At 36.8% G+C, this 16,746-nt stretch overlaps 1 protein-coding gene across 7 annotated transcripts in view; it reads right to left on the reverse strand.

The window, feature by feature from the left end:
- DNAI7 (dynein axonemal intermediate chain 7) overlaps positions 1-16,746 on the reverse strand; it is a 74,781-nt gene that overhangs the window by 7,811 nt on the left and 50,224 nt on the right. For 6 of the 7 annotated variants that reach the window (XM_059935468.1, XM_059935467.1, XM_059935469.1 and 3 more), the window contains 3 exons: positions 7,203-7,278; positions 4,450-4,610; positions 1,713-1,869 (listed from right to left, as the gene is read on the reverse strand). In XM_059935468.1, coding sequence (XP_059791451.1) covers positions 1,713-1,869; positions 4,450-4,610; positions 7,203-7,278 — 394 coding nt within the window. The remainder of the gene's footprint in view (positions 1-1,712; positions 1,870-4,449; positions 4,611-7,202; positions 7,279-16,746) is intronic. The other variant, XM_059935474.1, reaches the window with a different exon arrangement.

Here is a 16,746-nt window from a genome sequence, read left to right on the forward strand (position 1 = left end):
GAAGACTTCCGTAACTCTCCAGATGGGACCCAGCCACTGTTCTGCTCTGTAGCACTTTTGTCTATTACATAGCACCTTACTACATTGTATTATGATTTTTTTCCCTCTCTGCCTCTCCTGCAACTTTGAAAACTCCTGGAAGAAGGAACTATGTCTCATTTATCTCTATCTTTCTTATTGTTTAGCATATTTATGGAACAAATGAATGAATCATTATCTTTCTAGAACGCCCTCTTCATTCCCACTTGGCTTTCTCCTCTTCTCACATGGAGGGTTTCACTGACTATTTTTCAGTCTTAAATTCAATATAATAAATACAATTATATTGGAAAACTAAGTTCTTTATAATTCCTCTTTGTGTTTTTACATTAACAAAACTAATATGTAAACGTAAAAATTAAGTATTTCCTATAAATAAATTCTTCAACTTTCTAGTATTTCCTGGCAAAAAAGTTTCCCCATGGTTTAAAAATTACTGGAGTTGTAGATTACTGTCGTACAATTACTGTAGTTAGAGTCAATTTTTACATATTGTATTTCCCTGAGTCATGTGGGATAATTTACCTCGTCTAATACTAATTGAGTATGAATAAATTTTAATGTGATAAATATTTAGGAAGATTACCATTAAAGGAAAGGAAAAGTGAAACCTCTAAAAGCAACATGAAAGGAAAAAATTACCTAATGTTCATTTTGATATACTTTATGGTTTAATGTATTGATAAAAATATACTGTTTTTAATATATAAATTATTTCTAGAATAAATAATATCTTGTGGCTATGTCTATACAAGCAAAAATATGGAGTATTGTAGCAACCATGAAAAAGTTTAAAGTACAAAATATTCTCTAAATTCTCTGCCCCCATTAACTAAATAAAGTAATAGCTCTGTGCTTTAGTGATCTCATCTGTTATAAACTTATCATCTAGTATGTAAACCCTTTCACAAATAAATAGATGGATGTAGAATAATTCACCTACACTAAAAACAAAGCTATTCGGCTTTCATCTAAGAGCCCCAAAATGTGCATACATTAATTCACAAGACCGAGACCTTTCAAAGTTTAGCCAGCCAACCCCAAATAAGGTATCTGTTAATGACTGGTGAATTATTAGCTTGTATTTCTGTTAGTACTTCTGATTTTATTGATATTTATTTAACATTTTGAATAAGCAATAATTTCCCATGATTCAACAGTCAAAAGTTATAAGGAGGCATACAGTGGCTAGTTTTCCTCTTTCTCAGGTTTCCCATTTACCCACTCCACATCCTCAGTACCTGGCTGTAATAAGCTTTGCAACTTATAAATCATTAACATTAAAATAATCAAATTTTAATCACCCCAGTGTGAATTATTTGGCCATTTCAAGAGAGAATAGGCTTTTCATTTGTTTGTTTTTGATTTGCTATACTATCTTGATATTTTTGTTCATTTCCTTCTTTTTTAAAACGTAATTGTATAAACATAAAGAAATTTCTCAGAGAATATGGCAGATATAAACACTTCAGCAGCTAATAGTTATAAAAAACTCCAATCCTTATTCTTTTCCATTAAGAGCAAACAAAACAAAGACCCTAGAATTGGCAGAGAAATATGTAAGATTAGAAACTCACTTTACACGCTGCATTTCCTAATTTGATTTAAGAATTTATATTATTGTATCTCTCTTCATTACATAATTATCAAAGCTGGTTAAGGCATTGCCGTACCTTCAGCATCCCACCTTGCAACCACAGGATTCTCAAAAAAGATTACGTTCTCATGAACCTCAAGCATGACCTCTATGGGTGGGAAAGCGTTTTCTGTTTCAAAGTCTTCTGCAGTTTCTGGAGGATATGTATATTTCTGTAATCCTTCTTTGAGTATCTTTTAAAAATGACCAAAATAATACCAAGTTAGAAGCTGACTGGTAACAGTTAAAGATGTAAATATTGCTGAATAAGCTATACAGTTATTTTAAATAAGCAGTGCAGTTTGGTCACAGTTAACTATAGATTGACTAACAAAATGTCACAATAAAATTAAAGATAATGATTTGAGGGAAAAAAAATCACTACATTTGAATGTAATTCAGAACCCTCCTATGGGCCAGGTTCTATGCTGGCTGGGACTTAACTATTCATTTTATCCCTCCAAGTAACTCTACAAGGCATATATTTAACAGAGAAGATAACTGGGACTTACAGAAATCAATTAATGTGCCAAAGATTACAAAATGACTTCAAGAAGGTGCCAGAAGTCAAAAATAGATCTATAGGACTCCAAATCCCATGTTCCAATACCTTGGTTAGGGTGTGTGTGGGAAGACAGAAAGAAGTATAAGCAACCTTTTGAGAAGTGTAGAAACGAATGAATGAAATTAATTAAAAATCATCATATTGCATACCTTAAACCTACACAATGTTATATTTCAATTATTTCTCAAAAAAGCTCTGGGGGAAGAGTGGGGAGAAAGTAAATTAAGCCAAGGGCAGATGTCTGTGGGATAAAGGAGATTTGTCCATTATCAGAATTTAGCAGAGAAGGATCTAGGAAAGGGGGGGGGGGGTTAAAAATGTTACAAAATAGAGGAAAAAATTGGATGGGGAAAATTTCTAGGGCACGTGTGAGATTATTAAAAAGGGACTTGGTAAAAAGGAGGAAGGCCTCTTTGTTGCAGGAGAGAAAAACAGGTGTGAAGGAGGATACTTTGGGCTCAGACTGGGAGCCTGGAGTGGTGGTATCAGGATATCCTGCCAAAATTCAAGAACAACAACTCTTTGGATGAATCCTTGAAATTCCCAGTTCAGGCTGGGACCTTCCTATGGATAAAGAGTTTTGAAGGCCTACCTCCACCAAAGGGTGTCTTTCTTGGACTCCTCCCTGTCCTTCAATTATCCCTGAGGTAGGGAAGGTTGATTCAAGTAGATTCTTCAGAGTGGCTACAGACCAGATTATCTCCCCAGGTTCACCCTAATAACTGCATTCTCATTTGTGGGGAGAAGGGGAAAGGAACAGCAATATCATCCCTAAGAGGGTAAAAATTAGCTTGGGGGGATCATGAAACAATTGTACTCTTTTAGGTATAAAATACAGACATACATATAGTGCATAAGCAGATACACAGTATATCTGTGGTATTAATATTTTGGCAGGGGGGGCAGTTAGGAAAAAAATGTCTACAAAGCACTCCTTAGAGGGGTGATAATGGGAAAAAAATAAAAATTGAGAAATACTGCTCTAATTCAAGAATGCATGAAGATCCTTAATGGATAGGATTGTGGGTGAGAAGTGCCTGACAATCTATGTACATGATGTGTTAGAGCAGAGAGATGGGGATGGGAGGGGTTTGGGAGGGAGGAGGGAGAAAGAAAAGAAGGGCAGGAGAGAAAGGAAGGAAGGAGGAAGGGGCCATGACAACATAACTGGGTGTATCTGGGACGTAGGCCACCAAAAGTTAAACCAAGCCAATGCTAGTGCAAGTGTTACTGCTTATTGAAACAGAAGTGAGAAACTCCTTGAAAAATGATGAACAACTGCTACCATCAGTATCCTTACTACTCATTGTGGGCTATCTGTACATCAGCAGCATTGGCATTGCCTGGATCAGTGCTTCTCAAACTTTAATGTGCGTATGAATCACCTTAGGGTCCTGTTAAAATGCAGATGAAGTAGATCTGAGGTGAAACCCCAAATTATGCATTTCTAACAAGTTCCCAGGTGACGCTAATGCTTCAGGTTCATAGACCACACTTTGTATATCAAAGATCCAGACCAGTGGCTCTCAAAGTTTGGAGTGTGTTTTGCTAAAACACAGACTGCTGAGTCTCACCTCCAGAGTTTTTGATTCAGTAGGACTGAGGTGGGGCCCATGAATTTGCATTTCTAGCAAATTCCCAGATGCTGCCAAATGATGCTGATGCTTCTGGTCAAGGGACCACATGCTGGGAACCACTGATTTAGACCAGAGTCCACCAACTATGGTCCACGAGAAATCCAGCCCACCACCAGTTTTTGTAAATAAAGTTTAACTGGGACACAGCGATGCCCGTTCATTTACATATGACTGTTTTAATGTGACAGTGGCAGAGTTGAGGAGTTGCGACAGAGCTGGTATGGCCCACAAAGCTGAAAATATTTACCATCTGGTCCTTTACAGAAAAAGCTTGCCAGCCTCTGAAATAGACTGTCATTATTAAGGCCAAATTGGCACAATATAATCATAGTGCTATAGGTTTACAATTAAGTAAACATGTATGAATTCTAGTTTTAAAATCCATATTATTTCAGATTCCTTTCCTTTAGTATCTGATTCAAATTTATACATTCAAGACAGTTGAAAATTACATTGTTTCCTTTGTGCTTGCTTAATAGGGTTAAATTCATTAGATGTTTAGATCGTTTGAGATGAAGTAAAAGCATGAGAAATTATTTTATTCATAAATTTTGATTCAAGAATTAACCTACTTCCACAATCATCCAGCCCTTCCTTGGTTTACACTGTGGAGGAAGCTCCAAAATATCCAAGTGGTGCACTCCACCCAGAGCTGTGAATTGGCATAAATCAACCTCATTTTCTTCAGAGAAATATGGCTTTTCAGGGGCATTCTCTAACAGCAACAACTGCGCTGAAATTCATCAGATTAGTTGAGTTTCTAATAGATCATAACATTTCTGTATTTTCTTAGTGGGAAAACGAAAATATTCTAATACTGGTAAATGAAGTTTTTATTTAGCTGCTAAACATTTTCAAAATGTGGTTAATTCAAAACTATTCACAAAGCTAAGCTTGAAAGTGGGAATAGGCATGCATAATGTTAGGGTGCAGGGGAGGGCCCCGTTTATATTTTATATACTAACGTTTTAGGAATTTGTATATGATAAGGATGTGTTACTACTAACATAAAAACTTTAAAAATATGGTTTATTGTATGGGAGGAAAAATAATTTTCCCACTACCCTTCTGAGTTCTTAGCGGAGACTCCTGTAATAAAAGACAGATTAACAAGAGAAAAATGAACAGAAGTTTATTAACTTGTACACCTCATGTATACATGGGAGATACCCTGGGAAAAATTAGTAACTCAAAGAGGTGGTTTAGAACTCTGGCTTATATAGCATCTTCTACAAAGAATAATAAATTTGTGGAGAAATAACAGGACAAAGGAAAGCAGTTTTAGGCTTCCAAGGGCAGAGATAAAGCCTGTTATGTAAATTCCTCTGGCCCCCTCTCCAGGCTGATAGGGTCTAAACTTGTCTCTGGGAATTAACCTTTGTCCCTCCTGGTAGAGAGGGGAGGAAAAACACTTTTGAAAGTTTATGCCCGGCTTTTAGGCAAATAGGAGGAGGGTAAGGACCTTTTCTTCAACTTTTTAATTGTTTTCAGCTCAAGATAATTCTTATGCCAAAGTGGCAGATTTTGGGGTGGCATATCCTGCTAACCCTTCATCATAAAAGATCAAAAGTGGTTTAACACAAAATTTAATAACTGACAAATTAATTTTTTAAATTGGACATTATGGAGCTAAAAATCTGAAAGAAGAAAGTAAAATGTTAAAAAAATAAATTTTGGCCCATATATGAAATGAAAGCTAATTTTTTTTTTCAACAAAAATAGGCCCAGCTTATAGAAAAACAGGGATGGAGGTTTGAAAGTGAAGAAACTGGACTGGATAATCTTTGTGTTCAGACATTTTATGGGGAAATTCTATGATCCCATAAATCTCAGTGCACAATCAGGGGATATCTGATGTCACATACCATCATTCCCACCTTTCACCAAAATTCTTTCAATAGAGTGTAATAGATAAGAAGAGGAAATCAGACCCTTACAGGTTCCACCCTTGACTAGCTGTGTGACCTTATACAAGATATGCTAATTAACATCTCTAGTCTCAGTTCCTTCCTCAACAAATGCATATAATAGTAGTAACTATCTTCTACGATTTGGGGGAGCTGTGATTTAATACAAGAAAGGAGTTTAGAACTGGTGCCAGACCCATAGTAAAAATTCAGGAACTGTTAGTCTTATTATTTATCATTACAATTTTCCTCTCCCATAAAAGGAAGCACACTGAGATGGCACTGAATTTAACCCACAGAGATTAGGCACTGAAAATAAGTGGAAATATCCAGAGAAAATTCCAGTTAAGCAATTGCCTCCTTTTCCTTGTATACATTCAATAAAATGTAGATCTTAAGTAATTTTCAAATGTATCTAATTAATAGTCCATTTACCTGAAAAGAAAGTCAGAAAGAATACTGTGTCCCAATTTAGACTATTTATGATATATATTATTTGGGGATCACCATGTAGAAACCTTGGTATTATTGACAGAGTTTCATGAATTGAATATATTATCATATTTCTAACAGGAAAATTATCTCCTAAGGATTATAGAAAAATTATAAAGATATAAACCTAGTTGACTGCTGACACAAAAGTGTATTGGAAAAAGTGAAGTAGACAAGAAGGCTGTTATAAAAAAATATGCTAAGAAATATATAAAAAGTATATTCCTTAGAAGTTACTGGGAAAGAAGCATAATGCTAAAGTTAGTGGAAAACAAGTATATAACTCAAACTAAAAGATTTTCAAATTAGACATCACTATCATTTTGACATTTTAAAACTATATCCAGTTGCTATTTGCCAGGATAAGACTGAATACAGAAGTGTTGAAAAATTTCTGATCATGTACGTGTGCTTGAGAATGTTCAATGCAACACTGCTTGTAATAATAAAAAAAAAATTAGAAATAACCTTAATGTCTACTAATAAGGATTTAAATAATGTCCCATTATTGGATGACATTATACAGATACTTTAAAAAGTAAGGTTACCAATGTACTCTGACTTAGAATCTTGTTGAATATTATTCATTTAAGCAGAATATATATTGTGTTCTATGTATGTATGTACAATGACAAATATTGTTAGGTGAAAAAAAGTAATTTTCAACAAAAACATCTGTATGATATGATCCCATGGTTTTATTTAAAACCAAAAGAGAGAGAAACAGAGACAGAGAGAGAGAAATTGCACAAATTTTAAAAAGTTGTTAACATTGGTTATATCAGAAGAGGGATGAGGAAGAATTTTCACTTTATACTTCTGCAACATCTGAGTTTTTGTTTTTTTTAACAATGTCCCTGCATTTCTTTTGTAAGCAGAAAAATCCCAATAAAATTAAATTCTAAAAATGTAATTTAGAGGAATACCTGCTGAAACTGTTTCACTTAATAATTTCATCTCCAGTTCATATTTTGTGGCTTCAGGTTCTTCCTGGACAGAACTCTACAGAGAACACAAGGACAGATGGGTGTGATGGTCAGTGTCTGCTGCAGCCCAGATTCACTCTCCTCCTGTTCCAGTTCCCACTAGATTTCTGCTACCTTAATTCCAGGGCCTCAGATGGACACTTGCTCTGGCCTAAAATTGGATTCAAAAACAATATTTACAAAATTAATTTAAATGAGAGCACATCTCCACATAACCTCACAAGGGCAGGAGCTAGCCTGCTCAGATTCTTTGCTGAAAACCCCTAAGTGTAAAATAGACTAGGAAGCAATGCAAGCTATAAAAATATTTGTATTTGCATTTTGGTTTTAGCCAAGTTTTAGATTTTGCTTGATTTTGGCAATAAACTCTCTGATAGACTAATTCCAAAGCCTGCTTTTGGGTAAGCTTCTGAGGGGAATTAAAGATGCTATGTACCAAGTAATGTAGAAGATATCATTACATCCTGGTGTAGTAAAAAGAATACTACAAAAAGAGGACATAGGAATTTATATTTAAATCTGCCACTAACTTACCTTTGTGACCTTGAGCAAGTCATTTAACCATTATGGGCCTCAAATGCCTGATCTAACAACCCATTTGGTATGTAACTGTATGCCAGACATATGATACCTCTTGTAAACAATCCTAAGAGATAGCTATTATTTTCATTTTACAAAAAAGGGAACTGAAGCTTAGGGAGGTAACTGGTCTAAGGGTCAAATAAAATAATAAAAGTAAAGAATTTTGTACGCTGTAAAGTACTAGATACATGCAGTATTATGAAAATTTGGTATGTGTGTGCTAATATTTGCAAACTGGATCACATCCAGCAAACTTCATTTGATCTCAAATACCACCTGTACTTTTCTACAGCAATAAAAGAACCTTATACCACAATTTTAGTCAGAAGCTTAATGCCAGTTCATCCCACCATGCCTCTCACCCTCATCCACCGTACAAAGCCAAGTCCCCCTTAGTAAATTATCTTTTCCCTACTCTCATCACGATATTGCCCTGTATCTTCCTCTTGACCAGTTTTAACACTATGCGTTCTCTGCCAACTCTTTCCATCAGGCCTCTGACATTTCTCACTTATTAACTCATTCATTCAAAGAATTTTTATTGAGTGCCTAAATTGTACAGGCATCCCTAGATGCTAGAAGTAAAAGGAAAGAAAAGACAAGGTCCCTGACTTAAGGAGCTGCCAGTCTATTAGGGAAGCAGGTAAACAAATAGGCGTAATACCATTTGTGGGTGCTGTAGTGTAGTAAGGGGTCCACAATAGAATAGAGAGGAAGAACAGTTAATTCTGTGGGAAAAATAGTCTGTGGGTGGTGAAAATAGGAAATGCTACCCAAAGGTGGTAAAGTTTGAACTAAATCTTGAAAGATAATTAGGTCTTCCCCAAAATGGTGGGAGGGAATTTTAAGTATGAGTGAAGGCAGAAAAGTATGAAGCGAAACAGAGGGTTACAAGCACCCCTGAGTAGTCAGGCATGGTTGGAATGAGACAGGCTAGGAGGGTGTAAAGATTTGAAGCTGGAGAGAGGCAGGCCAGCCTGTGGAGAGCTTTGGATGCCACTCTAAAGACTAAAATTTCCTCTGTGGGTAAAAGCCCCAAAAAGATTTTTACTAGGAAAGTAACATGAAGAAATTTGCATTTGGAAAGAGTATTCTGGTGCCCAGCTGACGAATGTATTGCTTTGTAAAGAGTAAGAAGTCCAAGGTAAGAGGATCAGGGCCTAACTCAAGATAGAAGCAATCAGGACCATTAGAAGGAGCATATGTGAGAGATGATAAGGAAGTAAATCAACATAACTTGGATGGCAACTGGATATAGAAGTAAGGCAAGGGACAGGCAAAGACTGATTTACAGATGCTTGGCTTAGGTAATAAGATGGATGGTGGTAACAATTACCAAGAAAAGAAAAGGAAGAATAGGTTTGGGGGAAAAAAAGTAGTGAATTTAATTGTGGATATGTTGGATTTGAGGTGCCCATGGAACATCTAGGTAGCCTTTGATATTATCTACCATTAAAAAGCCAGTTGCATTTCTTTCTTACAGGAAGGATTTTCTCCAACAATAATATCAAAGATATCAAACCAACAAGTGAGTCAGCCTTTCCAATTCACATCTTCAAAAAGTTGAGAATTCTTCAGCATGTAGATCAAACTGGTTTTCTACCTTGCAGGGAGACCAAGAATTTAGACTTTCTCAACAGAATGTTCCCCTTAATAACCACAGTACTTCAGTATGCAACAACAGGAATTTATCAGTGTCCGTATTATCACATAAGAGAATAATCTTGTATTTAAGTCAACACATTGACTTTATATAATTCATAATTTTTATAATTCTATGTCACTCTTTAGTTCAATTGACTCTTTTTGAAGTTAGACTTCTGGAGGAAGGAAGCAATGGGTCAATTTACAGTCTGGTGCAAGTTCCTTAATCTTAATAACTATCCTAGAATGTTTTCCTGTCATTGCATCTAGAACATACTCCTGCACAATAATTAAACTCCAAACCACATTTATTGATACTAGAAGCCTTCATAGTTTTATACATTCTAAAACTCCTTGTGTTTGTTGGCAATGAAACTGAAAAAAAATACTTCTTTCTTCATATTAATATCATGTTTATATCTGCTAATGAAAAGTCCTCTTTCATCATAATTGTTTTAGAAAATTTTCCATGTATTTTTTTTCTTCTAGCTAAACTTTAATAGTGTTTTGTCCAGTCTCAACAATTACCAACTGGAATTTTTATTTGAATTGCACTAAATTTATAGATTTATAATAAATCTATTTAAAAAATAACATTTCTTAAAACTGTTTGCCGGGAAATGTTGACAGAATATGAAGCAGAGAAGGTAGTTAAAGTATAACTTTTCAATGACACCTTGGTTCAACAGGTATAGGAATTGGCTTATAACAGGGAAGAACTTCACAGAACACAAGCAATTTTTCATTGTAACTTGATTAATGTGCAGTTATTGTAGTGTGGAAATTCTTTTAATATATATGTAATTTGAATTTGATATAAAAACATAACCTGGGTCATGAATAAGATCATGGAAACAGACTAGAAATTCCAGAAATAGATCTCAGGATCCACTTGGGAATTTAGCATATGGCATTTCAGATCAATAGAAAAAGGCTAGGTTTATACGGTAAGTGTTTTGAGACAGCTGGCTAAGATTTGAAATAAAATAAATTTAGATTCTCCCCATTTTACACTAAAATAAATTCCAGATGGATAAAAGATTTAAATGTGAAAACATAACTAAACCAATCAAAAGCCACAAAAATCATGAAAATATTAGAAGAGAACATGGGAGACTTGATATCAATAATTATCAATGAAATAGGTGATCTTGATACTGGACATCTGCAAAATGTCAGTACTGAATACTGTACACATTTGATAGAATGTCTTGAATTTTACTGTCCGTCAAGAGGATATCTATACAAAGGAAGTTCATTGATCTGAAATCCAATTTTTTCATCATCAAAAGATAATTTAACTACAGCTTCAGAATAAATTGTTGGAATTGGCTCTTGATAAGGAATTGAAGATGAATTTTGAAAATTCAGCATCACATGCTTCATTTTGTATAAAAGATAAGAATGATTACCCTGAGTGGGCCGAAGTCTCATTCATTCCCGAGTCTAATTCATTCCTCATTCATTCCTTTAACACCATCTATAGGCCAGTGGTTCCCAAATCCATGCTAATGATGCTCTTCAGGCCACATACACTGTGCTGCTTAGCCCTGGAAAGACACAGTCTACACGCACACGGTGGCTGGATCTGACTTTCCTCAGAACTCCAGGTTCATGTTTGCCTACTTGACACTTCCATTTGTGTGTTCCAAACTTACCATGTCCCCACCAGAATCCTCTGGTTTCTGTCACTCTCAACCAATTCAGCCCATACTTGTCCATCTCAGTAAACTGCGCTACCATCTTCTTAGTTCCCCAAATCAAAACTCAGCAGGATTTGTTTATTTTACCTCCCAAACATTTCCCAAACATATCCAGCTTTCCATGTCTCTTACTACCACCTTTGTCCAAGCCACCATGACTTCTCATGCCTTTCTAGTACTACTGAACTCAATACCATGCTTCTACTCTGGCCCCTCACAATTTTTTATCTACGTAATGGCCAGAATAACCTTTCAAGGTGATAAATCATGTCATTCTCATACTTAGAGCCCTCTAATGCCTTCCTACTGCATTTACAATAAAATCTTAACTTCTTCTTCTGGCCTACAAAGCCCTGCTTCACCTCGCTTTTGCTTTTCTCTCTGACATCATCACATGTCACTCTCCTCTTTGCCCACTGTACATCAGTCCACTGGCCTTCTTCCTGGTCTTCACTTCTGTCTTATGACCTTTGCAGTAATTTTACCCTCAGATCAGAATATTTTTACCCAATAATTACATAGCTGATTCCTTCTGGTCATTTGGGTTTCAGCTTAAATAATAACTCATCATACAAGCCCTCCCTAAACACCCAATCTAGTTACCACCCTGATTAATTCTGTGCATGGCATTTATTAGTATCTGTTATTTTCCAGTTTTTTCTTATTTATTGTTGGTTTCTCCTGACTTGCAAGTAAATCGCAAGAGGAGGAATCTCATTTGTCCTTTACCACTGCCCTCTGAGGGCCAGAATAGTGCCTGGCATATAGAGGTAGGCATTCAATAAATATTTGCTGAATGAGTAAAGAAATAAGAACAAGGTCCAGGGTATGACCGGGGAAACAGGCTGAAGTAAGTCTGTAGGAAGTTAAAGGTTGATGAATGCTAAAGCTAGGTTTTTCACGTGGGTTATCCTCATAGATTTTTAATTTATCCATGATGATGCCAAGAAGTCCCTGAATCTCTAAGGCCATTTATTTCATGCCTCCACACTCTTCCCTCTGAGCAGAACAATTTCCTTTCCTTCCCATCTAAACTCCTCCATGCCTATCAAAAGATTTAGCTCAAATGTTACCTCATCAGAGAAGACTTCCGGTCTGTTCATTCTGGTTTTTTTTTTTTTTTTTAATTCATTTTGATCTCTTAACTCCCATGCCTAATATCTCTCATTGCACATATCAGAACGTACGGTAACTGTTACACTTATCCACAATCATGTCAAATTCCTTATAAAAGGCACTTAGTAAATTTTATATTTCATATATATGTTTTATATATTATATATACTCATATTTATATTAAATATATAATACATATATACTCGTTTTATGTTAAATCTGGTATCTGTTATTTATTTGTTTTTGGCTGCGTTGGGTCTTAGTTGCTGCACGCGGGCTTTCTCTAGTTGCCATGCGGGGCTTTCTCTAGTTGCAGCGAGTGGGGGCTACTTTCCTTGTGGTGCGCAGGCTCCTCGTTGCAGTGGCTTCTCTTGTTGCGGAGCACGGGCTCTAGGCACGCGGGCTCAGTAGTTGTGGCGCACGGGCTTAGTTACTCCGCAGCATGTAGGATCTTCCCGGACCAGGCCTTGAACCCATGTCCCCTGCATTGGCAGGCGGATTCTTAACCACTGCACCACCAGGGAAGCCCGACAAAGACTATTTTTAACTTGAACTTTAAAAAGTTCAAAGGCCCATTATATCATGCATGCCCCTTAGATCACCAAAATATTTCTGAAGATAATTATTATTTTTAAAAAGCAACATTTCTCATATTTTGCTACACTTAAATTAGACTTTTCGAAAAATTTTCTAAGATATATCAATTGGAAAGACAGTATTAGCCAATACTGACATTATTGTAAATATTATTATTATTACACGTTTAAATGAACTAAAATATGGTATTAAGAGCCCTCTAGTGGCAAAATTCTTAATAGACCCATGAAAAAGGAAGACAATTTGGACCATCTTCTAAACCTAAGAGATTTAATTTTTAAACTAACAAACTACTAAATACTTGGTATTTGTAATCACATCACATATCAAGCATAATTAAAGTATTTTGGGCCATTATTATACTAATATTTGCCTTGCAATCAGCCTCCAAATTTATTAAAAAGATACAAGAAATGTAATATTATATTAAAATATGCCAACCTAAAATTATAAAAATAAGCAGCTTATCCTAAAGAAAAAGTTTTAAAAATAGAGAAATCTCTTCCTCTAAAGCCAAAACACAGTAAATTTACGTACTGATCCTACAGGTAGTTCCTAATTTACATACACTCACACAAACACATGTACACATACACATACAAGTTAAATTTCATGAATTTATATGCCAGTTTAAAAAATGTATAACATATTTTACCATACCAAGAAAACAGTGTTATGAGTGACATTTAGGGTTATGATAGTTTCTATATTGCCGTGATTATAAAGGAATACAAACCTCACCACCGCCCATAAATATTGCTTCACATTCTGAGTTCCAACTGGACTGCAAGAAGCACATTTCTCCTGAGGCCGCTGTGGGGTTGGAAGTGAAGCCTTCCTATCACCACCTGTACTACGCCAGATCACTCCAGGGGTCACAACTGCTGAGGAGAGGGTCCCAAGAATCCCTAGCGACAAGCTTGTAGATTCCACAAAGTGGCAGAAATGGTTCCCAGTGCACCCAACTGTAACTGAGAGTCTTAAGTGTCTCAAAAACACAGGATAATTTTAATGTGGGTACTGGTTGCATTCTTTGATACGAATGATTGTTCTTACACAGGTTGTTCACAACAAATCAGACTCAAGTTAGGGCCTACTTTTAATCACTTAACCGTCCATTCATTCGCTTATTCCTTCATTCATTCAATAAACATTTATCGAAACTCTATCGTGCACCAGGCCCTGTGCTTACTGTAAATATGAAATCTATCAGGACATCCTTGTCCTTGAGATCATAATTTAGTGTTTAAGTTAAGAATTTTAATAATTAAACAGAATGATAAGAGCATAGTAGAGATACATCTAATTTAGCCTGAAAATAAGGGGGGAACTTTGTGGAGGTAAAATTGAAAGTGATAAAATAAAATTTATATTTTAAAGCAGGACAAGAAAATTTAAGCATAACATATTCCCTGCCTGTATTGGGCCCTCCCTAATGTACAATGTGCATCTGCGTTATACATTAGCCAGACATCCTCAAAGGTGGGAATGCCTGCCACAAAGATCAATGTTTTTATCCTTTCTTCTGATGTCGGCAAAGTAACTTCTTAGAAGATTAGCATTCTTTCACAACTCTGTAAGGGGTCATGGTGACTTACCGCTCACTTTGTACACGCTTACGTGGATTATGTATGTATCTTTGGTGAACTTTATGTAAAATGTCAGTGTGTGATTTTGATGTACAATCCTTTGTCTCGAAAACGTATATGACTGTGCCTTCGACTTCTAACAAGTGGAACAGTTCTCAGACCTTCTGAGAGTCTGTCTCCCAGGTTATAATTCCCAGTTTGGCTCAAATAAAATTCTATTTTTTCTTCTTAACTTGATTGTTAACTGAGTTTTTGTCAACAAAGGTAAGTCTTAAAAGACAAGCAGATGTTAGGTAAAGTGGATGAGGATGACGGGAGGAAGGGAATCTCACAAGGACAGAATAGCAAGTGGAGTGTCATAGAGGCTTATCATGAACTGTCCCTTTTTAAAAAGAAAAAAATAAAAGGAAATATATTGTTTCATTTTCAATCAGGAAAGGAATGTGTGTTCAGTACTTATTTATTGAAAATTCAAACAATATAGAAGTGTAAAGAGAATAAAAATTCACTGATAGTATACCATCATCCCATCCTTCTCACACTCCCTCCCCCCGGCTCCAAGATAGCCACTGTTTGGATAAGCAGGCTGCCAGATTTTTTTCTACGATTTCACAAATAAGTATTTTTTTCCCTTACAAAAACAGAACCCTATTGCAAATATAGTTTTGTATCTTGAAAAAAATATCTTAACAATGCATCTTAGGTATTTTCCCATATAAAAGTATATACGTTCTAGTCCAAGATGGCGACGTAGGAGTATCCCGAAGCCACCTCCTCCCACAAACACACTAAATCTACAGCTGCATATGGAATAATTGTCTCTGAAAAAAACCCGAAAACTAGCTGAGCGACTCCTACACATCGGGTGAATGGGAAAAAGCCCATATTGAAGCAGGTAGGAGAGGCTGAGACACAATCTCGCCATAAACCCACCCCTGCACAGCAAATCACAATCAGGAGGGAACTTACAAACACAAGCTTCTCCCCAAGGAACAAAGAGTTTGAACTCCACATCAGGCCTCAACTTTTAAGACTTGCACCTGAGAAACTAGCCCCCAAAACATCTAGCTTTGAAAGTCAAGAGGGCTTGCTTCCACCAGACCCAGAAGGCTATGCAAACTGAGAAGCAGTTTTTAAATGGCCCCTGTGTGCAGACTCACCTGTCCCAGGGCCCAGGGCAGAGGTGGCCAACTGAAAACAACCTGACTTTCTGTGAAAGAGGCTTATTTGATTATCTTAAAGCGTAGGCCTGAGGGGCAGGCATCTACTATTTAACACACAGCTAGGGGGCCTACTGAATTACTCTCCAAAAACAAGAGGCCAGCAGGTACCATATCTTTGTGCTCTCCTTCTATTTTGGCCCAGATCACCAGGATCTCCCAAAAAGGAGCTTGTATCACCCAGCGGACACCTCTTGCTCACCTGTCTCTGGTGGCCGGTGGGGCTCACATTCACAGGTCCTAGGGACTGAAACAAATGAAGAAAGAGTTCTTAACTGGCTACCACCCCCAGGGCACAGCAGAGAGGCGACAGACCCAGGGGCTCAGTCTTTCTGTGAAAGAGGCCTATTAGTTTATCTTCATAGCTGTGGCTTGAGGGGTAGGCTTCTAACTGAACACACATCTAAGGGCCCACTGTAATCCTCCCTAGAGACCTCAGAAGGAAGGCACTATCTCTCTTGAGCACCAGTGTTTCCCAGGGGAAGCTTGTACATGTGTCTGGTGCCCTGGTTTTTACATTTGGTGCCCTGGTTTTTCTGGCTGCTGCCCAGGGCCTGGCCCTTGATTGCCTGGTTCTGGTGGCCAGGAGAGCTTGTATTCATGAGTTCAACAGGATGGTAGCAAAGAAAGAAACAGTTCTTAACTGGCTATCACCTCAAGGCTCAGCTCAGAGGGAGCAGAAAATCCCAGAAGACTATCTCCCAGTCCTCCCCTGAAAGATGCATACTTGTATACTTTAAAATTTGTTGCCTGAAGTTCTGGCTTCCAATCAGACTGGACCTAGGTGCTGACTGAGCTCCTTCCTTTTGGGACACTGACAGGTCTTGGCACACCCTCAACTACTGGGAACCACTAAAAATAAAGTAGGTGCTTGGACAATCACAAAGAATTGAGAGACAACCAAGGCAGTGTTGAAGGATATATTTCATCTCCTACACTAGACTACTCCTTCAATACTGGGAGAGGTGGCTGTTTTATCTAACCAATACAGAGAGTCAAGAAAAGTGAAGAAACAGACGAATATATTCCAAAC

This window comes from Balaenoptera ricei, chromosome 10 (assembly GCF_028023285.1).
Source record: "Balaenoptera ricei isolate mBalRic1 chromosome 10, mBalRic1.hap2, whole genome shotgun sequence".
In the NCBI taxonomy this organism is placed as follows: Eukaryota; Metazoa; Chordata; class Mammalia; order Artiodactyla; family Balaenopteridae; genus Balaenoptera; species Balaenoptera ricei.